Source organism: Protopterus annectens, chromosome 13.part0 (assembly GCF_019279795.1).
Source record: "Protopterus annectens isolate FY-2018-M chromosome 13.part0, PAN1.0, whole genome shotgun sequence".
In the NCBI taxonomy this organism is placed as follows: Eukaryota; Metazoa; Chordata; order Ceratodontiformes; family Protopteridae; genus Protopterus; species Protopterus annectens.
Genome location: NC_056747.1, coordinates 350528165 through 350553091, shown reverse-complemented (window position 1 = coordinate 350553091; position 24927 = coordinate 350528165). Strand labels below are relative to the sequence as shown.

General features: G+C 43.7%; 1 protein-coding gene across 1 annotated transcript in view; it reads left to right on the top strand.

The window, feature by feature from the left end:
• UBE2A (ubiquitin conjugating enzyme E2 A) overlaps positions 1-24927 on the top strand; it is an 861000-nt gene that overhangs the window by 574223 nt on the left and 261850 nt on the right. The window contains exon 5 of the mRNA XM_044053962.1: positions 23864-23952. Coding sequence (XP_043909897.1) covers positions 23864-23952 — 89 coding nt within the window. The remainder of the gene's footprint in view (positions 1-23863; positions 23953-24927) is intronic.

Genomic DNA, 24927 nt, shown 5'->3' with positions numbered 1-24927 from the left:
GAGGGGTGTGATGTCGGGTGAATGCAAAGCTGAAAAACACAATGGTATAGAATATAATGTTACTCACCTGCACAGAGGCAGCTGCAAAGCAACACAACATGCACTATGTAGTGATAGTTTGAGACATTCAACTGTTTCATCATATGTGGTTCAGTTACATTAATTCACAAAGATATGAACTACATTAATAAAATGGATACTTGCATCTGTATGTTACTCGTGAAAATATATATATATACATATATATATAGATATATATAGATATAGATAGATATAGATATATATATGTATATATATATATATCGATATATATATATTTATATATATATATATATATATATATATATATATATATATATATATATATATATATATATATATATATATATATATATATATATATATATAGATATATATCTTAGTCCGGTTTGGGTAGCATTGCTTCAGTCTAACCAACGGCATCTGGGTATGGGAACTGATTGCTGCAGTATATACAACTGAGTTCATGACCTTTCCTCTCTTTATAGAGTTGTCTCCCCTGCAAGCAGGCCGTGCATCCTTGGCTGGGCCAGCTCCTTGCTCCTGTCCCGGGAAAAAAAATCCTACAGAGGAAGGAGGGACAAGTTTCTAATATTTATGAATGATGGTGCTTGGGGGCATATTTTACAGTTCGGTAAATTAAACAGATTCATGCTCATAAAGTCCTGTTTTATGATTTTTCAGTCCTACATCCCCTGCTAATACTAGAAAGCTTTTTTTCCAGTTTGAGCATGAGGATATTTCTCTTTGCATACCATGTCAAAGAGACATATTGCAGGTGACTTGTCAAGTTCTTGGACGGATGAATTACAGCATTTTAGCTCACCTTCTTGCTTTGTGGGTTACACACTAATATCTATCTATACATATATATATATATATATATATATATATGTATATGTATATATATATATATGTATATATTTATATATATATATATATATGTATATATATATATATATATATATGTATATATATATATATATATATATGTATATATATATATATATATATATATGTATATATACACACACACACACACACACATATATATATATGTACATACATACATATATATGTACATACATATATATATGTACATACATACATATATATATATATATATATATATATATATGTATATATGTATATATATACATATATAAAATAAGGGGTTTCATAGGCTAGGTAGTTGATGAATGGGGGTGGTGGATTGCAATGACTACAAGCAGAGAAAAAAACACAATCTGGCTTGTGCATTCATCAATGTGATAACGAGTTGTAGTTATGTGAATAACAATGACAGCTCCTGATAGTTTTACCTGAAAAGTGATAATGACTCAGTGCTATATTGTAACTGACTTATTGCTAAGGTGATAATGACCTGCCTTTCATTACTGCAAAGATATGTATGCTCAGACACAGGTGATAATTGTTGCACATAACCTATTGAGTAGGTACTCATTATATCACCTTGTGCAGCTGTTATGTAATACAGTCATTCAGTAAAATAGTATAACACTTAGCACTTCCTCCCATCTAAGTTGCACACATTACTGACAAAGGCCAGAAAAATTGCCAAAATATAACATAGCTCCATGCAGGTAGTAGTCAGCAAGTAATAACCTTTATCTGACTCAGACAACTACTGAGTATAATCAGAAATGCAAGCAGCCTAGACAAAATCTCAACCTTATGTGGCTGAACTGTAAGTAATAAGAAGTACAGCTAATAGCCATTCATTAAAAATAATTATATTTAATGATGGAGCCACCATGCGGACTAAGTTGTACTACATTGAACTACCAGTAGGCCTGTTAACGGTGGATTTTGTTTTTGATGACTTGCAGTATGTGAGTTTGTAGTAAAAGTATGGCATTTTATGGTAGGCAATATTCTAATCTTAGCAAAAGAATATTATAGTTTGCTAGGACCTCAAAAAGTCATTTTTCGTGGCTTACTGATCAGTGGCATAGCTAGAGTTTGTGCTAGTAAGCTAGTGAGATTGCATTAGGGAATGGATGGCAAACTGATAAGTTCATAGTTACTAGGTATCTCCGCCAAAGTAAAAAATACGACACAGTACAGTATCAGCAATCCATCTACATACTGTGGAAGTAGAACCCACAGCCTACTGCATCAAAAGCAAGTATACTACCTGTAATAACACAAACTTGGCAATCCACTACCAACATGCCCAAGGTTGTTTTAAAACTTCAAAAACTGTACAAAGGATTCTTAGTTTATTTCCCCATACATAAATAGCATACGTAACACCTTTCACAATGTCATCTTTACTTAGTGCAATACTGGCAAAAGATAAACCAAAGAAGAACAGGATCTGATCACAAAAGCTTACATTATTAATAGTACTGAAAGCTCTAATGTTAAGTTGTCAATCTCGCCTTCATTCTTGCTTGATGGGTTCGGAGCCGATCCCTCGGCTCCGACTCGGCACTTGCTAAGCTCGAGAGTCACTTTTACCAGCTCGAGGCAGCCCCATATCCCATGATGCAAGGCGGTAAGTATCCAGATCTCGTTTGCCGCTTCGCTTATGATCCTCCTTTTACCAGCTCCTGGTAAGTGATTTACTAATTCGCTAATTTAGCCCCTTTTAACTTAAAAACCCTTTATTGTTAGTTTTTATTTAGTTTTAAACATTTTCTGACAGAAATTTGTCTGTCTCTTCTTATTTTTTTAGTCAGACTTTTCCCATCCCATCCCCCCCCTGTTAGGGTGTGTGTGTGTGTGTTTTTAGTTATACCTTTGGGTATATTTAATTTAATTCTTTGACTGGTGTGTGTGTCTGTGTTTGCACCATGTCAAAAGAAAGGGTCTCAGGCTTTAAGAAGTGTGACTCGTGCTGTCAGAAAATGTCTCTGACAGACTGTCACACTTCTTGCCTGTACTGCCTGGGGCCTCTTCACCTGCAGGACTCCTGTGCTATTTGTCATTCTTTCAGCCAGAGAGTCCTGCAGGAAAGAAGGAATAAGTTGATACTGAGGGGCCTTCTTAAGCCGGAGGGCTCTCCGCTAAGTCGGCTCCATCCAAGACTACCAAGTCTTCCAAGGCCCAGGCTTCTGTGTCAAAGCCTGCGGCCTCGGCTCCGACTCGTTCTGAGTCGAGATCGGCTCCGGCTGGAGCCGATTCTGGCTTAACTAAGCCTTCGCACCGATGGCTATCGGTGCCGAATCTGCATCGACCACTTCGGTGTCGGCTCCGATCGGTTCCGACCACCATGTGGCTCAGGCATCGGTGTCTGCTCCGATCGGCTCCGACACCGTTACTTTTGTGGCTGTATCGGCTCCGGCTGGAGCCGATGCATCGAGGTTACCTGTCGGCTCCGATAAGTTGTCGGCTCCGACAGGTTCAATAGCTTCATCGGTTCCGATGGCTCCTTCGAGGAAGAGGTCTAGGTCTCCTTCCTTGGAGCCGATACTTTCGGCTCCGGCTTCACCTCTCCTCTCGGAACGGAGCCATCGGAGCCGATCTTCAAGGTCATCCAGGCTTTCTGACCATGACTTAGAGAGAGTGGTCAGTAGATTACTTAAGTCACAGGCACTGGCCCAAATGTTACATAGTCCGTCTCAACAGACGACTATTGGTCCACACCCCGTTGCAGTTCCTCCTTCAACTCTACCCCAGAGCTTGGAGTTGGAGTCTTCGGGAATGGTTACTGCTACGGCTGAGGGACGGATACCCCTTCTGTTCCTTCAGCCTCTACTCTTATCTCCTCTTGAGACCTTCCTTAGAGGGATTCGTGGCTGGGCTTCCATGGTCTCCTCCGAGGGGTGAGTGGCATCGGACCCTTGTCGAACCCGCTCTTCCCCTTGGAGCCTCGGCCTTGGTGAGCTCGGCTCCGACATCTGCCTCGGAGACTTCCCTTTCGGTGGTCCCTGGAGTTCCTAGCTCTTCGGAACGGGTTCTCTCGGACCTGCCTGGGAGGGGAGCATTCGAGGTGATGAAGAGTGTGCTGGCCACTGGTATCAGCCAGCAGTCTGTTCCCTTAGCTCCTCCCTCTATAGTGCCTGTTGACATCTCTGCCACTTCTCTTGCTACAGGACCCAGAGATCCTCCGCCTCAGGTTTCCCCATTGGGAATTTCCCCCTCTTCCGAGGATTCTCCTGATGTTTCGGGAGATCCTCCTAGGAAGAGGACTTGTAAGAGGAAACACGTAGACTCCCCCGAGTCTATCACTTCAGATACTGACTTTGATGAGTCAGAGGGATCCCCAAGATCTCTGAGGATGTCTCCTTCTCAGACATCCTAGAACTCCTTAGACAGAGGGAAACTGGCCCACCAATAATCCCTCTGAGGATGAGTCAGTATACCTAGAGGCGTTTGGATCTCGGCCCTCCACCTCCTGGGTGTCTCCGCCTTCGACCCCTTATGCAGGTTATTGCCCGAAGGCGTGGGCTGCTCCTGACTCTGTAGAGCCAGTCCCTAGGAGGCCTTCAAAATTTATCACTGCCCGTGACAAGCAATTCCTCACTAAGGGTGTCCCGCTGATGCCATGGTGGTGGCTGCTGCCACCAAGAAGGAACTTGCAGATCCTTCCGCACCGTCCATCCTCCTAATAAGGACTCTAGGACCATGGATAGATACGTGGCGGATGTTTTCCTCAGCGACCTTTGCTATGCGTTCGCTGAATTACCTATGTCACTTCACCAGACTCCAAAGGGATATCCTTAAGGAGCTAGGTGATGTTGTTCAGGATCCTACAGCTGCAGGAGCTCAGGAAAAATTGCTTCGCAGCTAGGAACCCTTAATTCCATTGCAAACTCCTCCATGCGGCTAATATCATATGCTGCTGATGGAGCGAGTAGGCCGCAGAGGTACAGGTGTGGCTCTTAGACGCCAAGCCTGGATGCGGCTATGTGACTTTGCAGATCCCTTTAAGGCGTCCTTCACAAATTCTCCCTTTGATGGGTCAGCTTTGTTTGGCCCTCAGGTGAAGGAAACTTTGACCAGGTGTGAGCAGGACGGCAAGACTCTTTCTGCCGTAGGAGTCCGTTTTCCACCCTTCTAGACCTTACCCCAAAGGACAGAAAGGTGGCAAATGTGGTTCAAGAAATCCCAAGGAGTCACGCCGGATTCACGTGGTCAATTTACTACTAGAGGCAGAGGGGTAACAACAACAGACGCTCTAGAGGCAGAGGGGTCCAAAAACCAGGGAAACAGAGAGCCTCTCTCTGACAAGCCCTTTCAGCATCCCTGAGATGTTGCCCGGCTGTCCCTCCTTGGAGGCAGTCGGGAAGATTATCACTGTACCCAGAAGCCTGGCATTCCCTCACTCAAGACAGATGGGTACAGTCGATCATATCCAAGGGTTACATAATTCCTTTCGAGGAAAGTCCTTTCCCTCAAATTCCCTTCCAGATGTATCACCCGGTCTAAGGGAAATTGCAGAGTTAGAAGTCTCAAAACTACTGCAAAAGAGCCATTCAGCCAGTTGCAACAGACCATTCAGAGCCGGAATCTACTCAAGGTTCTTTTGGTCCCCAAAAGACGGGAGACTGGAGACCAATATTGGATCTCAGCAGACTCAACAAGTCTGTGAGGAAGACAAGATTCGAATGGTCACTCTTCAGTCAATTCTGCCCTTCTTACAGAAGGACAACTGGATGTGCTCAATAGATCTTCAGGATGCGTACTATCACATCAAAATTCACAGACGCTCCAGGAGATTTCTCCGCTTCGGCTGGGGTCCAGTCATTTCCAGTTCAGAGCCCTGCCCTTTGGTCTCACTACAGCCCCAGAGTGTTCACCAAATGCATGGCAGTGGTCACGGCTCACCTGAGACGCCAAGGATTCCAGGTGTTTCCGTATCTCGACGACTGGCTCCTGTCAGCCACCACCAGGCATCAGCTTATTCAAGCCAGGGATTACACAATAAATCTTTGTTCTCATTTGGGCATCTCGATCAACTTGAAAAGTCATCCTTATCGCCCTGCCAGTCTATTACTTTCATAGGCAAACTTAAACACTGTTCGGATGTCAGCTACCCTTACAGATCAAAGAGTTTCAGACATTCAGAGTCATGTCAGGATCATTCTAGCCAACAAGAAAGTACAGGCCAGAATGGTTCTAAAGGTATTAGGCCTCATGGCTGCGGCCATTACTCTTCTTCCCCTGGCTCGCTTCTACATGCGCCTTCTTCAGTGGATGCTGTTCACACAATGGTCGTACCAACAACTTCCAATGCGTCACCAGATTCTGGTGACACAGACTTGCAAAGATCATCTTGCTTGGTGGATCACATCTCCTCAGGTTCACCAAGGCAGACACTTTGTACCCCCATCCCCGATAGCCACTGTCACCACGGATGCCTCCTGATCGGGTGGGGGTCATTATCAGGGCAGGATGGTTCATGGGACGTGGCAGCCGTTCGAGTACCATCTGCACATAAATGTCCTGGAGATGAGAGCAGTGCTTTTAACGTTGCAGCCCTCAACGACTTTCTTCCCGTAGGGACAATTGCAGTCCACACAGACAACATGTCTGTAGTTTGGTATATCAACAAACAGGGCGGAACCAAGTCCTACCCCTTGTGTCGAGAAGCGCTCAGACTATGGCAATGGGCGATCTCCTCTCATCGGTTTCTGGTAGCAACACATATCCCTGGGAAAACCAACATTGTAGCGGACAGATTGAGCAGAGCTATTCTCATGCCTCACGAGTGGTCTCTCAAGCAATCTATAGCGGAAGAGATATTTCTGGAATGGGGTCGCCCATGTTGCGATCTTTTTGCTACTCCCCAAAACAGCAAATGCCCAGACTTCTTCTGTCTCTTCCCTCTACCAGGCCATCCCCCCAGAGACGCTCTGACCCAGGATTGGCCCCAGGGACTTCTTTATGCCTTCCCTCCATTTCCTCTGATCCCTCAAGTTATCCAGAAAGCTACCGTTTTGAGAGCCAAATTGATTCTCATTGCCCCTTACTGGCCTCGACAAGTTTGGTTCCCGTTCCTCCATCATCTCCTTTTGGTGCAGCCGTGGCATCTGGACCCAGTGCCAGATCTTCTGATTCACCAATTCGGTCAACTGCACCGGTCTATCCCTTCTCTCAACCTCACAGCATGGTTGCTCCACTTCCTTCCTTAGCCAGGCTTCCTTTGATCTCTAACTCAGTTAGAGACATCATAGTAGCTTCTTTAAAATCCTCTACCAGGAGGATTTATACAAGCAAATGGAAACGTTTCTCTTATTGGGCTAAGGCCAAGAATATTGATCCTTTCACTGCCCCTGTTCAGGCAGTCCTGGACTTCTTAGCAGAGATTTTTCATGCAGGCTCCTCTTCTTCCACAGTCAGAGTTCAATTGGCTGCTATCTCCAACTTTCATGTCGGGTCGCAGATCATAATATTATGTCCCATAGGCTCTGCAGGGCCTTCTTGAAAGGAATTTTCCTACTAAAGCCTCCAATCAGGAATCCTCCTCCTCAGTGGGATCTAAATTTAGTGCTGACATCCTTGATTCTTCCCCTTCGAGCCAGCTGTTTCTTGTTCCCTGAAATTTCTTTCTTGGAAAACTTTATTCCTAGTGGCTATTACATCGCCAGGAGGGTGTCTGAACTTCATGCTCTATCGGTTCGACCCCTATTTGGTTTTTCACAAAGACAGAGTATCTTTGAGAACTAATCCGACCTTTTTGCCTAAGGTCGCTTCAAAGACAAATTTGAATCAATCCATTGATCTCCCTGTATTTTTCCCAAACTATTCAGACAGAGCCGAACAAAAACTACATTGTCTTGATGTCCACCGTCAACTCAGATATTATTTGGACAGAACAAAAAAATTTAGGAAATCTGATCAACTTTTTGTTTCCTATGCGGATAATAAGAAAGGCCTTCCTGTTTCTAAAGTGACCTTGTCCAGATGGCTTTCTTGGTCATCTCTGAAATTTATCTGCTCAGGGGAAAACAGCTGTGCTCAAAACCTAAAGCACATTCAACTAGGAGCTTAGCTACTTCTACAGCCTTTCAAGCTAGACTTCCTTTAGACACTATTTGTGCAGCGCCACTTGGGCCACTCCTCACACTTTTGTTTCCCATTACAAATTGGATTTGGCCTCCAGGGACAGAGCCAGTTTTGGCTCTACAGTCCTCAAGAGTCTGTTCCATTGAGCCACCCAGGATAGAGGTGCTAGGACGCGGTCCCATCAAGCAAGAATGAAGGCGAGATTGACAACTTAACATTAAGAAGTTATGTACCTACCATAACGTTCCATGTTAGTTGTCTTCTCGCCTTCTTTCTTGCGACCCTCCCTCCTTCCCCCAGGCCTGGACAGACCTTATTATAAGAAATTATTATGCTGAAGACCATTCAGACCTGGTCCTTCTTCCATCCTGTAAGTTTTCTTTCTTCCTTTGGAAGTGTTTTATGCTTGGTGCTATTGCCCTTTGTCATCAAACGAGATCTGGGTACTTACCGCCTTGCATCATGGGATATGGGGCTGCCTCGAGCTGGTAAAAGTGACTCTCGAGCTTAGCAAGTGCCGAGTCGGAGCCGAGGGATCGGCTCCGAACCCATCAAGCAAGAAAGAAGGCGAGAGAAGACAACTAACATGGAACGTTATGGTAGGTGCATAACTTCTTATTTTATATTTCCGTATACAAAAACACCAATCAGATAAAAGCAAATGCCTGCATTGCCAACTACTCTTGATTTTTCATTTTATGCTGCAAAAAGAAATTCAGCAGTTCAGTACAGGCTTAAAATGCAGATATTACTTATGAAAACTAAAATTACGTAGTATAATAACCACATTCTAAAGAACCGCAAACACATTTAACTACTTTATATAAATTAAAAAAGGTGAAACATATGCTAGAGGCTGTAAATATAAAGAATACAAAAAAAGTCAAACAAGTTTCAACACCTGTGCCTGAAGTGATACCTCTACTAGGCAGTGCGAAAGTCAACTTCAGTAAGCACAGGTGTAACCAGGCATACACTGTCCACTCAGATGAGTGTCATTTTATTCTTTAGCACCTCTCAGAAACATATGGGTCTCGTAATCATAATTGCCAGGATGTCTAACTCCCTACAGTCACAATGCAGTTCAACATGTATGTTTATAAACACACAAATGTTCCTCTAACATTTTTCTGACTGTGTAGAGGAGCAGCTGAGAAGGATACATTTTTTAAGTTCATAGGGTGCAATATTTACAATATGTACTGTCACATTACCCAGCATTTAAAAAAAAATGTACATACTGTCTGTGGGTACAAAATAGAAATTCCTAAGCGGAAGGACATCATAGTATCAATCTTTGGGTATTGTTCAACCAGGACAAACATAATTTTTAATTTCTTCATAATTTCATACAAGTTAACAGATGCTATCATATATACACAATGATGACACATGATTTTTCACTTCTCCCCCACAAGTCTTATCTTCTGCCAAGTAAGACTCCATTTCTAAGCAAGTGGTCTATAATCTTCTAACCTGGTATCCAGTCCAAAAAACTTATTCTCCCCTTAAACCATGATGTTTCTGAAAGGTACTCTGAAAATATGCTCAACTGTTGTATGAACAGAGAGACTATGCTAGTGCCATAGTTAGTCCCTTGAAGAAAATGCAATAAATAGGACCCCCTTACCAGTTGTATGCCATTCCTAAACTTACTAGAAAAAATGAAGGAGGAGGGTGTAAACACTCCCCTTAAAGACGAGATACAGAGGTCAGTTCCAATGCGGAACAACTGTCACCATGTTTTGCTTACATCTGCATTATAAACATCACTAAGAAAAAAATAGCGATCAAAATGTGCCATATTCCTCACCGTAACCCACAAAAATGAATCTTTATAGTTACCACGCTGATCCTTCCGTGCTGCCTACTGACTTCACATTTAGACTTGTATATATATTTTACCACTTACTTGAAAATAAAAGCCTAAAACATTTCTCCTGTACGTGTGAAAAGTAACTGAACTGACATACTCCAGTTTAGCTAGGCAGTAAGCAAGGCTTGTAACATTCAAACTGCAGTAAAAAGGGAACTGACACACTCCATTGCAAAAGAAAAAAAAGAAAGTTAGCTAGGTCTCTCTCGTTTGAAATGGGTCTCTCTCATTTCATAGGTTCATATGGAAGGTACTAGGCTATTGGCCCTAGGGCCTATATAAGCCTAACCAAAGGTACCCTGGCTTTCGCCACCCAAGAAGATTATTTTCCTGTGCACCTAATAGACATGGAAAGATTTCACCTTCATATTTCAACTTTTCAGGGATAACCTAGGAGCACTATCTGGATAAGTGACCTGCTCATAGTCGCATGATATGCAAATTACAAATGAGAAAAACAAACTTTTCAGTCGTTCATAGCCTTAACCCTCCAAGATGAATTGCTAGATTTTCATTCCAATAAAACTTTACTTTAAGTTACATACCAATAATGATATGGCCACAGTCCACTAATTAAACTTTGGTCACTAACATTATAAATTTCTCTTTACCACTGCATCAACAAGCCAGTTTAGTGCTTTTCTTTTCTGATAACATTGTGTTATCAGCTGATAAACCACCCTCAAAACTGGTTGGCAAGTCGCATCTTAGACTGCAGATAACAGAGATGACACTGAGCACTCATTACAACATCCCAAAGCAAAAATTCAAACTGAAACGTACTTAGCATGTCCCAGGTAAAAAAGGAAGATACCAAAAGAGAAATTATACAAAAACTATCAAGACAGAAAATAGAAAGTACTCAACATGCACATCAGGACTGCAAGGCTTAACCAACTAATCTGCTACAAAACCTTTAAGTCTACTCACACCTGTGGTTTAAATTTCTTGCTGTCAAGAACTCCCCCCCCCCAGGTGGAAAAAGACCCTTGTAGTGACATCTTGATGTATGCACTACCACCATCAGAGTCATTTCACTCCTTACTAAGAAGCTTATGAGCTATAATTTGGAGGCACAGGCAGCACAGCATAATCTACAGGATGAAACATCTACATGCAATGACTTCCCTTCCTTTGCAAAATGTGAAATCAAAAAACGAAGACAAAATCTCTCAAGGGAATCCTTCTCGTACAGCTCTACATTTGCAAAGATACATACCTGCACTTGCTGTTCCTACAACTCAAGAGGCCCGAGTAACCATTCTCAGCTACTTGGTGGGCATTTTTCTTTTAATTTTAGACCGTCCCTAGCTGTGTGCACTTAAGGATTTACTCTTATTACAGCTTCAGGATTACTTTGGAAAGTGTTCAGTTCACATGGCAGAACGGCAAGAGCATGTCACTAATACACAATGGAGAATGAAGGAATACTTGCGCAGAAACCTTGTTGAATCTATAGCGGGTCACCCACACAAATGCAAATTAACTAGTAAAACTACAATCAAAATTACACCAAATAACTGCTTAAACTACAAAATGGCAGCAAACCTAGAAGAAAAAAAAACATACCAACTGCATAAAAACATAAGATAAAACATTACTCTATCCAGCAGCGCACTGCTTGTGTACAGACTTTCAGCATAACTACATGCCACAGAAATTCAAAACCCAGCAAATAAACTAAAGCCAAAGAAGATGCAATTCGAAATTAGAATTCTTATAGCTATACCACTGTTCTAGCACGAGAACAAAAAGGGTTGTAACAACAGAAAATCTGTATTGTTTTGTAAGAATAAAAACGCACTGATCACCCAAGAATGCTATTACCATCCCACTAATATGCATAACGTGATAAACTCAAGTGCAGTGTAAGATCACTACACACACAGCCACTAGGTGCGCGAATATATAACACATTATGATGGGAGCATCACAATTAATGGAACTTCAACTTGGAAATACATGCAGCACTCGTTTTTCATTTCTTGGACTTCTGTCTTAGCGAAAACGCCAAATTCAAAAGTAAATACCTGTAGCAATATTAGCACAGTGCCCGGCTAAGACACACTATTCCTTTTCCACTACAAGCGACCCATTCCTTGGAGAGAGGCTTCTGTAACTGTATACCCGTGTAGAGGCAAATACTTTATCCTTGATTTCCAAAGCCAGCACTCAAGACGAATGTTTTACAGTACTACCAATTACCTATACCTCCGGTTAGACTCTCGGCAGGTTTCACTCTCCAAGCAGGTTTCACTGATAAGGCATTAGATTTGTACATTTGTATTCAGGCATATGGGATAACTTACCTGCACAAAAGAAGCAGTTCTTGGCCAAATCGAAGCGGGATGCAGTTAAATCAAGCCGAGGACAATACAAACAGGAATTCCAACCGCCAAACCGGTGCGTCTCTCTTAACGATCTTTCTGCAATCGGTGAGTGCGCAAATCAAATAGAGGGATCCAGCAGCAGATAAAATCACCAAATATCAGGAACAAAAGTGAAATACCTGCTGCTGGAACCTCTATTTATTGGGGATAAACAAAAGAAAATAAAGTTGGGGGTGGAGTTGTTAGGCAAGTGGTGGCTTGGATTGCAAGAATCCGATTGGCTGCCACCACTTGCATTATCAACAACTTTAAAATGGGATTTTCGACAAAATGTTTAATGAGACCTTAATGTAAAAACATGCTGAATCGTAACTGTATATGGTACATTATAAGCTCAGCTACGATTTCAGCATGTTTTACATTAAGCTGTGCTACAAATCTGCACTAAAGTTTCACTCGCTTGTGGAAGGCACTCGGGGGTAACAGCTTGTAATTGCTATCGTCTCGTAGCACGCTCGGATGTAAGCACAGAGGTGCTATGAGACGGTAGTTGGGGTTAATGAGGCCCCATGCCTAAAAAATAGATGCTTAAAATGGCTGAGGATTTAATTACTCTTATCAGGGGTTCTCAACCCCCACCGGACAAAAGGCCCAGAGTGGAGGAAGAATCCCCTTCCTCTGATCAGGGCTCCATTATTTCAGAGCACTCTGATGATCAGGAACATTCTTACTCCCCTTTTGAAGACTCTGATGCAGAGGAGTCCATTCCTTCTGTATCCCCCCCAGAGGATTACTCATTTGGGGAAACTTTGCATACCTTAAGGGAACACTTCCACTGGGAAGGCCAATATTATTCAGATTCCAAGAAAAGGCTTAGGGAATTTCTCTTACTACCTCAGCACAGGCCTCTGGCTATACCTCCTGTCTTGGACATCCTAGATGATGTTTACTCGGAGGCCTGCCTTAACCTGGATTCTCTGCCTCCAGCCCCAGTCAAGCCTGACAGGTACTACAGGGTTCCTGACTCACTCCAATTTCTATACAAAAGCCATGCTGCTGACCCAGAAACCATCTCACAGGGCCCCAAGGGAATTAAGGCCTCCACTGCTAAAAATCCATTACCTTCCGAGAGAGATTCCAGATCCTTAGAAAGGTGGGGAAAAAAGGTATATACCTCGGCTACCTTAACCATGAGGGCCTTAAACTGTCAGTTCCATATGCTAAAATACCAACAGTTTTTGTTATTGCAATTGAAAAAGTAAAATGTCACAACCTGAACATCCAGACTTGAAGGAGTTGCAGGATTTGATGCATAGTGTAGAACAAGTGGGTAAGCATACCTTATAATGTGATTTTGATGCTCTAGAGGCCTCATGTAGAGCTGCTGTTACAGGATCAGTCATACGTAGACATGCCTGGCTCAAGGAACAAACCTTGCCTGATCATGTCAAAGCAAAATTACTAGATGCCCCTCTACAAAAGGATGTATTATTTGATGCTAATGCTGAGGAGGTGTTAAGGAAAATGGAGGAAAAGGCTAAATCAATGCAAACTGTGAAAGATTTTCTACAGGTACAACCCCCACGTTTCAGTAGAAATTGGCCTTCCAAAAATTGGTCCTTTCCAGCCACAGACAGACCCTAAAGAGGTAGATACAGGTGCCCGAGGGGCAGAGGACAATCCCAAGGATCGTTTAGAGGCAGACAATGGCAAGCTCCTACACAGAGGTGGTGAGGATAACTCGCAATCATTCAGAAAGCAAGCCCAATGACTTTCCCCTTTGCATGCCAAGCAAGACTCAAATGGCAGCCCCCTTAGGAGGAAAACTGGCATTATTTTCAAAAAATTGGCATATAGTCACAAAAGACAAATGGATCCTGGACATTTTAAACAGAGGCTACAGATTCCATTTTCACACCCTTCCAAAAATGAGAGGCATGCCAAACCTGCCACACAATCAAAGGGCAGAGGCACAAAGGCAAATTACAGATCTCATAGACATGAAAGCTATTCAAGAGGTACCTACGCACGAACAAGGTCAAGGTTTTTATTCCAGACTATTCCTGGTACCAAGGAAGGGAAAAGATTGGAGACCTATTTTGGACCTATCCATCCTAAACACATTTCTACTCGTACCAAAATTCAAGATGCTCACTCTACAGCAGCTTCTTCCCATGCTGAGCAAGGAGTCCTGGCTGGTAACATTGGACCTCAAGGAGGCATACCTGCATGTCCCAATCAGACAAAATTGCAGAAGATACCTCAGATTTCTTGCAGGTTCAACCCATTATCAATTCTCTGCATTGCCCTTTGGCTTATCTACTGCACCCAGAGTATTCACGAAATGCCTGGCATCAGTAATTGCCTACTGCAGACTTCAAGGGATACAAGTATACCCCTATTTGGACGACTGCCTGATCCAAGCGGACAGCAAGCACATTCTTCTGAAACATCTGGCTTATGTAATAATGTTGTTGAACTCTCTGGGATACACAGTCAACAAAAAGAAATCAAGGCTAATACCCTCTCGGAAGATCATTTTCCTGGGTGCCAACTTGGACACAAACACCCAGATGGCCTACCTCACGCCAGAGAAGCAGGGGCAACTAACTCAATACTTCAGAGCACTAGCAAATTGCACCAGGCTGACTGCAAGGAAAATCCTGCAGGCTCTGGGATTCATGGCATATTGCATCTTACTAATCCCATGTGCAAAGCTGCATATGAGGAAACTTCAACGGTACCTGAAAAACCTATGGTCTCAACACAGCCACAGTTTGGAAACAATAATACCACTAATTCCATGTCTACAAAAGGAATTTCTGTGGTGGGCTCAAGCATGCCAAACAAACACAGGTCTTCCATTCAGCAAGTCTCAAGCAAATCATGTCATCACAACAGACGCTTCGGATTACGCCTGGGGGGCGCACATGACAGATCGGTGCATTCAGGGCAAATGGTCCCAAAAAGAAAAGCACCTTCACATCAATCAAAAGGAAATGCTAGCAGTAATAAATGCTATTATAGCTTTCAAAGACCTTCTGCAACCAGGTCAACTATTGATAAGAACGGACAACACCACGGTTACGTGGTACATAAACAAACAGGGAGGAACACGTTCATACCCCCTATGCAGACTGGCCATGTCACTTTGGAACATGGTCATGGACTTATAAATCGAACTACAAGCACAGTACTTGCCAGGCAAGGAAAACACGCTGGCAGACAACCTAAGCAGAAATATGACAGATCCACACGAATGGAAGTTGCATCCAAAAGTTTTTACAGAGATAATCCAAGCATGGGGAAGGCCAGACATAGATCTCTTTGCCTCCCACAAAAATCACCAATTGACAAAATTCTGCTCTAGGATTTTCCATCCAAAGGCCTGGAGAGTGGACACTCTCTTTCAGTTGGACATCAATGACAGTTTATGCCTTCCCACCTCTTCCTCTGCTGCCCAAAGTTCTATTGAAAACCAGAGCAGACAGACCAAAGATGATTCTCATTGCTCCAGACTGGCCAAGACAACACTGGTACCCACTCCTGAGGAGCCTGGCCTCCCCACCATGGACCCTGCCTCTAATGCCTCTTCTCCTGACTCAGCACAGCTTCAAAACTCTTCACAGCCAGCTAAAAACACTCAATCTAGCCGCATGGAAGATTCCTTAGCATCACAACAGACCCTACTCTCCAAGGAGGTGCAGGATGTCATTTTGGAGGCCAGAAGGCTGTCAACTAGAAAAGCTTACTCCGCAAAATGGAAACGGTTTTGTGTCTGGAATGAGAAAAAGGGCAGGATCCTGGAAAACTGAATTTACCTCAAATACAACAGTATCTAGCTGAGCTGCTAAGCAGTGGACTTTCATTCTCCTCCATCAAAATCCATGCCTCAGCCATTTCTGCAGAATACAACACTGATCCACCCTTATTCTTCCACCCTGTCTTAAGACAGTTCCTCAGAGGGGCTAAGAATCTAAGACCCCCCAAAGAAACAACCAATACCTGCTTGGGATCTCAATTTCATTCTGGAAAAACTGACCTTGCCTCCCTTTGAGCCAGCTGCCTCATCAGATTTGCAATATTTGTCCTGGAAAACAGCTTTCCTTCTGGCTATTACCTCAGCTCGTAGAGTTTCAGAACTACAAGCTCTCATGGCTGTGCAGCCTTTTATCATCTTCCATCAGGACAGAGTTTCCTTACGAACCAACCCATCCTTTATGCCTAAAGTGGTATCCAGGGTAGCTTTGAATCAGGCCATACACTTACCTACCTTTTATCCTAATCCTCAAAACAAAGGGGAGAGATTACTACATTCCTTGGACATCCACAGACAACTGCGTTATTATTTGGACAGAACAAAGCCTTTCAGAAAATCAGAACAGCTCTTTGTGTCCTATGCTATAGGAGCACAAGGAAAGCCAATTTCCAAACAGACAATCTCAAAATGGATAGCCCACTGCATACGCTTTTGCTATTCTTTTCATGGCAAAACTGTACCTACAGGCATCAGATCTCACTCCACAAGGGCCACAGCTACCTCTGCACCTTTCTTCAGAGGAGTTCCTACCAAAGATATTTTGGAAGCAACCACTTGGAGTTCTGTGCATACCTTCTCCAAGCACTACCACCTACCATTATACTCCAAAACTAGAGCAGGCTTTGCCACTGCAGTCTTGCAGGGCATCCTGGCTCCTCCTAGTTCCACCTAGTGCCTACCACCCCTTTCTTAGCTTTGGGATTCTACCCATCTGTTATGACTGCAGCTGTATGCACGATGAACATAGTACAGATGTCCTTCAAGGATGCATCTGCAGTCATCACATATGGGTTGCCCTGCCTCAGGCAGCCCTTCGGTCGGCTGGATTCCAAAGTCTGGGTCCGGCGTCGTCTGATGTCGCCCTCTTCCCGACATCAGAGCGCCTGAGGTATAAAAACGTCAGCCGACGCCGTCTTCCTCAGTCTTTCTTGCCGCGTGGTGCCCGAAGCAGAAGCAGTTCGCAAGTGCCAGTCGGCCAGCTCCTGTAATTCAGCTACCGAAGACTTCAAAAGTTAAGTACCCCGTTGGGGACTCTTTCTTGCCTCAGCCGATGTCAGATAAAGTTAATAATTGCTTAACTTGTGGGAAACAAATACCTCATAAGGATTTCCACTATTACTGCCTCCCCTGCCTAGGCCCAGACCACGACGTCTCGGCCTGTGCTTCCTTCAACCGACGCACTCTTAGACGTTGGGTGGAGTTTGCAGAGGAATTCTTTGGGGCTAGTTTTTCATACAATATGCCGTCGGAGACTCCGACTTCACATTTAACAAAGAAATGGAAGGACAAGGACCGACACACGCGGGCCGCGGTTTCAGCTGAAACCATGGCCAGGCCTACCGCGAGTGTCTCGGTCTCGGCTGAAACAGAGTCCTTGGTACTTCCGACCCCCGAAACCGCTCAACCGACAACCTCGGCCCCGGAGGCCCCTGCTGAGTCGGTCATTGAATTTCCCTCAGAAACTGGTGTCTTGGAAACTTCCGACACCATTCCTCTAGACAAAACTACACCAGCACGTGGTGCAGCTAGGCCTCCTGCATCCATGTCCATAAAGGCTTTCACCAGGGCTAAAGCTGCTAAACATACAAAAGCTATGCCTCCCAGGGTTATTCCTCAGGGACCCTCTACCAGTTCACAGATTCTAACTTTAGCGGAGGACCTTATCTCCTTAATTAGGGGCTCTCAACCCCATCCGGACAGAGGCTCTCAACCCCCTCTAGACAAAAGGCCCAGGGTTGAGCCCTCTGATCCCCACTCCTCAGAGGAGGCCTCTGATGGCTCTGCTCTCTCGGACTACCAGGAGGAGGCTTTTTCGGCCTTCGAGGATTCTGATGCAGAGGAATCAATCCCCTCGGCCTCCCCTCCTGAAGAACTATCCTTCGGGGAGACCCTTCACACTATGAGAGAGCATTTCAAATGGCAGGGCCAGGAATTCTCTGACTCCAGGAAAAGATTAAGAACTTTTCTGCATTTACCCCAGCATAGACCTTTGGCTATTCCTCCTGTTTTGACTGTCATTGATGATGTGTACTCTGAGTCTAGCATAACCCCTGACACTCTTCCTCCGGCCCCTGCCAAACCCGATAGGTACTACAGGGTCCCGGACTCTCATCTTTTTCTTTACAAGGCCCACTCTGCTGATCCAGAAACTATTTCCCAGGGCCCTAAAGGGGTTGCAGCTACCACTACTAAAAATCCACTCCCCTCTGAAAGGGAGTCCATGGCTTTAGAGAGATGGGGTAAAAAAGTGTATACTTCTGCTACTCTTTCTATGAGGGCATTAAATTGTCAATTTCATATGATACAGTACCAAGAGTATTTGTTACATGAATTGCATAAGAAGCTGTCTTCTCCTGAACCCCTAGATCGCAAATCACTTCAGGATCTGGTACATAACTCCCAGCAGGTTAGCAACCATTTCTTACAGTGTGATTATGATGCATTGGAAGCTTCATGTAGGTCAGCTATGACAGGTGCAGTCATACGTAGGCATGCTTGGCTGAAGGAACAATCTCTGCCAGACCATGTTAAAGCTAAGCTTCTGGATGCTCCACTGGAAAAGCAAAAGTTATTTGGCTCCACTGCTCAGGAGGTCTTAAAGAAATTTGAGGAAAAGGCAAAATCTGTACAAACAGTCAAAGATTTTCTACAAGTCCAACCACCAAGATTCAGCAGAAATTGGCCTACCAGGAATTGGTCCTTTCCGGACACAGAAAGATTCCAGAGAGGCAAGAACAGGCGTGCCAGAGGTAGACGGCAAGCTAGAGGCTCCTACAGAGGAAGTCAATGGCAGCCTCCCAACCAGAGAGGTAGTGCAGGACCTTCAACTGCTGCACAAGGACAGACTCAATGACTTTGCTTTGACTCCGCCAACCAGGGCTCAATTAGAAGCACCTTTGGGCGGAAAGCTTTCCTTATTCTCAGAAAATTGGCACAGTATTACAAGAGACAAATGGACACTGCAAATAATAGACAAAGGATACAGGTTCCATTTTCACACATTGCCAAAAAGAAAAGGCATGCCAGACCTGCCACCAAATCAAAGGGCAGAGGCTTTGAAACAAATCTCCAACTTAATGCAAATGAAAACTATAGAAAAGGTTCCTCTTTCAGAACAAGGCCAAGGATTTTACTCCAGACTATTCCTTGTTCCAAGAAAAGAAAATCAATGGAGGCCTATTCTCGACTTGTCTGCACTGAATACTTATCTCATTGTGCCAAAATTCAAAATGCTGACTCTACAGAAACTCCTTCCCATGCTGGGCAAGGGGTCTTGGCTGGTGACTCTAGACCTCAAGGAGGCATACCTGCATGTCCTTATCAGACAAAGTTGCAGAAGACACCTCAGATTTCTTGCAGGTTCAGAGCATTATCAATTCTCAGCATTGCCCTTTGGCTTATCTACTGCGCCCAGAGTATTCACGAAATGCCTGGCATCAGTAATTGCACACTACAGACTTCAGGGGATTCAAATATACCCATATCTGGACGACTGCCTTATACAAGCGGACAGCCAACAAACTTTGGTAAAGGACTTGAATTATGCCATCCGCCTACTGCAGGCCTTGGGATATACAGTCAACATTCACAAATCAAGACTTGTTCCATCCCAAAGAATAACTTTTCTGGGTGCGGATCTAGACACAACCACCCAAATGGCTTTTCTCACAGAAAAAAACAAAGACAACTACCGGATTACTTCAAGAATCTGACAAGACAAACTCAGCTGACTGCAAGGAAATTCCTGCAGGCCCTGGGTTACATGGCATCTTGCATTCTTCTGATTCCACAAGCAGGGATGCATATGAGGAAACTACAATGGTACCTAAGGAGTTTATGGACTCGGCACAGTCACAGCTTAAAAACTTTGATCCCACTCATTCCATGCCTCCAAAAGGAATTTCTGTGGTGGGCTCAAGCAAGCCAGTCGAACAGGGGTCTGCCCTTCAGCAAACCAATAGCCAGCCAAACCATTACAACGGACGCTTCAGACCACGGTTGGGGAGCACACATGGAGGGCAGATGTATTCAAGGACTATGCTCTCAAAAGGAGCTACGCATGCACATAAACCAAAAGGAAATGCTGGCAGTGATGCATGCAATCGAGGCCTTCAAACCCTTTCTGCATCAAGGCCACCTGCTAATAAAGACAGACAACACCACAGTTATGTGGTACATAAGCAAGGAGGCACCCATTCCTACCCTCTTTGCAGACTGGCAATGAATCTATGGGAACTTTCCTTGAAACTCAATATAGAGCTGCAATCCCAGTTTGTGCCAGGAAAAGACAATATACTGGCGGACAGCTTAAGCAGAAATATCATGGATGCACACGAATGGATGCTGCACCCAGACATCTTCCTACAGATAACACAATCATGGGGAAGGCCAGACATAGATCTTTTTGCCTCCCCCCACAATCATCAGCTGAAGCAATTCTGCTCAAGGACATACCACCCACAAGCATGGAAAGTGGACGCCCTATCTTTCAGCTGGAGAACTCTAACAGTGTATGCATTTCCACCTCTTCCATTAATGACCAAGGTCTTACTGAAGATCAGGACAGAGCAGCCAAAAGTGATTTTGATAGCTCCGGACTGGCCAAGACAGCACTGGTACCCACTGTTAAAGAGCATGTCACGCACGAAACCATGGCCTCTTCCTCAATGGCCACTTCTCCTGACACAGCACAATTACAAATCTCTGCATTCCAACCTGAAAACCTTGCAACTAACAGCCTGGAAAATACCTTGACTCCGCCTCAGGATAAGCTATCCAAGAGAGTGAAGGATATCATCATGGAAGCTTGCAGGCCTTTCACAAGAAAGGCATATTCAGCAAAATGGAAAAGATTTCACACTTTGAGCACCACAAAGGGCCTAGATGCGACAGTGATGAACATGGCACATATCCTGGCGTACTTGGCAGAAATGCTCCATAATGGCCTGTCTTACTCTTCCATTAAAATTCATACTTCAGCAATTTCAGCAGAGTACAGTACTGACCCACCTGTCTTTTCTCATCCTCTCCTTAGACAGTTTCTAAGAGGAATTAAAAACATCAATCCTCCAAGGAAACCTCCAGTGCCTACTTGGGACCTTAACTTCATGTTGGAAAAACTAACTCTGCCTCCCTTTGAACCAGCAGCATCTGCAGAACTACAGTTCCTGTCTTGGAAGACAGCCTTCCTTCTGGCCATAACCTCAGCAAGAAGAGTATCTGAGTTACAGGCCCTCATGGCAGCACAGCCATTTCTTATTTTTCATCAGGACAGTGTCTCATTGAGAACTAATCCTTCATTTATGCCAAAGGTGGTATCCAGGGTCTCATTAAACCAAGCTATTCACCTGCCTACCTTCTTTCCAAATCCACAAAACAAAGGGGAGAAACTAATGCACACCCTGGACATACACAGACAGTTGCGCTACTACTTGGACAGAACTAAAAGCTACAGAAAAACTGATCAGCTGTTGGTGGCATATGCTGCTGGTGCACAAGGAAAAGCAATTTCCAAATGGACAGTTTCAAAATGGATAGGGAATTGCATACGTTTTTGTTATTCCTTTCATGGAAAAACTGTGCCAGCTAATATTAGACCTCATTCCACCAGAGCCACAGCCACCTCCACAGCCTTCTTAAGAGGGGTGGCTACCAAGGACATTTTAGAAGCTGCTACATGGAGCTCCGTGCATACATTTTCCAAGCATTACAATTTACCTTTATATTCCAGATCCAGAGCAGGCTTTGCTACAGCAGTCCTGCAGGGCATTTTAGCTACACCATCCTTTACATAGATCCTCCTCCCCCAGTATGGCTATGGTATTCTACCCATATGTGATGACTGCAGATGCATCCTTGAAGGACATAGTACAGTTTTGTACCTACCATAAATGTAGATGTCCGATAGGTATGCATCTGCCGTCAGGTTTACCCTCCTTCCTTCCCCTCTTGGGTATTTATTGGGTACTTTCCCCTCTCATAGCTAGCTGGGGTTATCTATTATGGTGTATTTGTTTTATATATATATATATATATATATATATATATATATATATATATATATATATATATATGCATATATATTTTTGTGCATGTTTGGAATTCATTGCATTTCTCCAATTTTAGCCTTCCTTTGAGGGCACCTGGCATCTGGGGCAAGAAACACTGAGGAAGATGGCGTCGGCTGACGCTTTTATACCCCAGGCGCTCTGACGTCGGGGAGAGGGCGACATCAGCCGACGCCGGACCCAGACTTTGGAATCCGGCCGACCGAAGGGCTGCCTGAGGCAGGACAACCCATATGTGATGACTGCAGATGCATACCTATCGGACATCTACATTTATGGTAGGTACAAAACTGTACTTTTTGTACCTACCATAAATGTAGATGTTAGAGTGCTAATACAGCTGCAATCCAAGTTTCCCTCCCTCCTTCCCCTCTTGGGACAGGCCTATTGGCTAACACCTCCTCATACAACCTGATTGGGGTATTCATTTATGGTGTATTTGCTTGCAACTATTGTATTTTGATTATATTGCATTGCTTTATTACACAAATTCATGTATTGCCTTCCTTCTCGGGGCACCTGACATCTGGGGCAAGAAAAACTGAAGAAAATGGCGTCGGCTGGTTCCTTTATATCCCTGTCGCACTGACGTCAGGGAAGAGGCGATGACGACCGACACCGGACCTAGACTTTGGAATTCGGCCGACCGAGGACCCGCCTGACTGCAGGAGAACCCATCTGTTATGACTGCAGCTGTATTAGCAGTCTAACATCTACATTTATGGTAGGTACAAAACTGTACTTTCTCTGCCGGAAAAGGGCCTGTGTTCAGTTGGGCTTTCCCAGTAATCAAAGGTTGGTTGTTCTTCTTTCGGCTTTTCCTGGTTATGGGTCGCCACAGCAGAACTCCGGTCCGCTAATGTTTGGCAGTAGATTTTTTTTTACAGGTGCCGAGGTGCCAGCTCAATGCCCAACCTTCAACGAAGGCACGCCCATTCTACGCATGTCTTTTGAACGCCACTCGACTGCAGGGAGGACATGCAGACTCCACACAAAAGGTGCTCCCGCCGAGAATCGAACAAGAGAACCTCTTGCTGTGAGGCAACAACGCTATCGCTGCACCACCGCGGCTCTCCCAGTAATCAGAGATAAAGTAAAATAAACTAATCTCACCACAGTGCACTGTGTCTCCATTGTCAACAGGGATGCAAGACCTTGACTGTATAGTAAAATCACATTACTTTATTGGTCTTTTTCAGTCTGTTTTTGGAGTGTAACATGTCATTTAAGTATTGCAGGGGCTTTAGTTCTGCAAACAAGATCAAGATGATATGAATAATGTGTTCAGTTTTGGAGTCCTGTTGCCCTTAGAAGCTAACAGTGTGAAATGTAGCTGCCTAGTGAATCCAGACTGCTTTTGTAATGCACATTATAAAGAGAGACTTGACTGTGAACGTTAATTAAATCAGATGTTTGTAATTTAATTGGCTTGAAATTGTCAGTGCATAGTGTTGTATGCTGTTCATTTTCTATGACAATACCTATTAGAAGTACATGAAGTCTCAACATTCTTTTTTTTTTTTGTCTCCTCCAGTCTATGCAGATGGTAGTATATGCCTGGATATATTGCAAAACCGTTGGAGTCCGACATATGATGTATCATCAATCTTAACATCTATACAGGTGAATGGAGTTTCATTGAGTAGTCAAAGAAATTTTTTCAGCATTTGTTAGGGTGGGCGGGGGGGGGGCTTTTAAAACCAACCATGCTGCAGAAGTTAGACATTTGAAATGCATTTAGAAGGGACAGAGTATGCACGAACATCATTCATTTGCTGTCCTACTGTAAAACACCTGATTGATTTGCAGGCTTTTAGTGATGGTCTAGAATATTGCTAACACTTTCTCTGTGGAATCACTCCCATTGTTTTTGTCTAATTAGTAATGAAATCTTAAGTAAATTATCACAGATACAAAACTTGAAACTGATTAATGTCTTCTGTGTGCCACTAGTTTCAAAAAGGAACTAGCACTGTCATATTTATTTGCACTTTGGAATGATTGTAGGACTGAATGTTGTCATGTTTGGCATGAGTTGAGTATACAGCACAATAAATTCAGAACAAATTGGTATTACAACAGTGTGCCACTGGGAGATGCCTTGTTAATGTAGAAGATGTAAATGAGATGGCATGAATCACTGCTGCAGTATTAGCACCCTCTCCATGTTCCCCATTTTTTTTTGTACTCTTCCCATGCTGGGATGGGGCAACCTTCTTTTCCATTTCCCTCCTGATATGGAAATCTTTCTGGTTGTAACTAAATTGCTATAAATCTTCCAGATTCAGTCTCTCCTTCAAGCAGGAAAACTGATGTGTGTGTATATATATATATATATATATATATTTTTTTTTTTTTTTGCTTACCTTTATGGCCGTCTTGGGTGGACGTGTGTGAGGAAGGAGCCCGGGGCTTTTAGACTGGTCAGACATCCAATCCTTGGCAGGAAATGTCCTGTACAGTTAACAGCTACTGTAAGAGTGATCTCTTCAAACATCTGCTGTTGAGGTCCAGATATTCTTCGTGTTTCACTGTTGCAGTCATCACATTTAGGTTATCTGCTTGCAGTAGCTCTCAGTTGTCCTGATTATCAGTCTT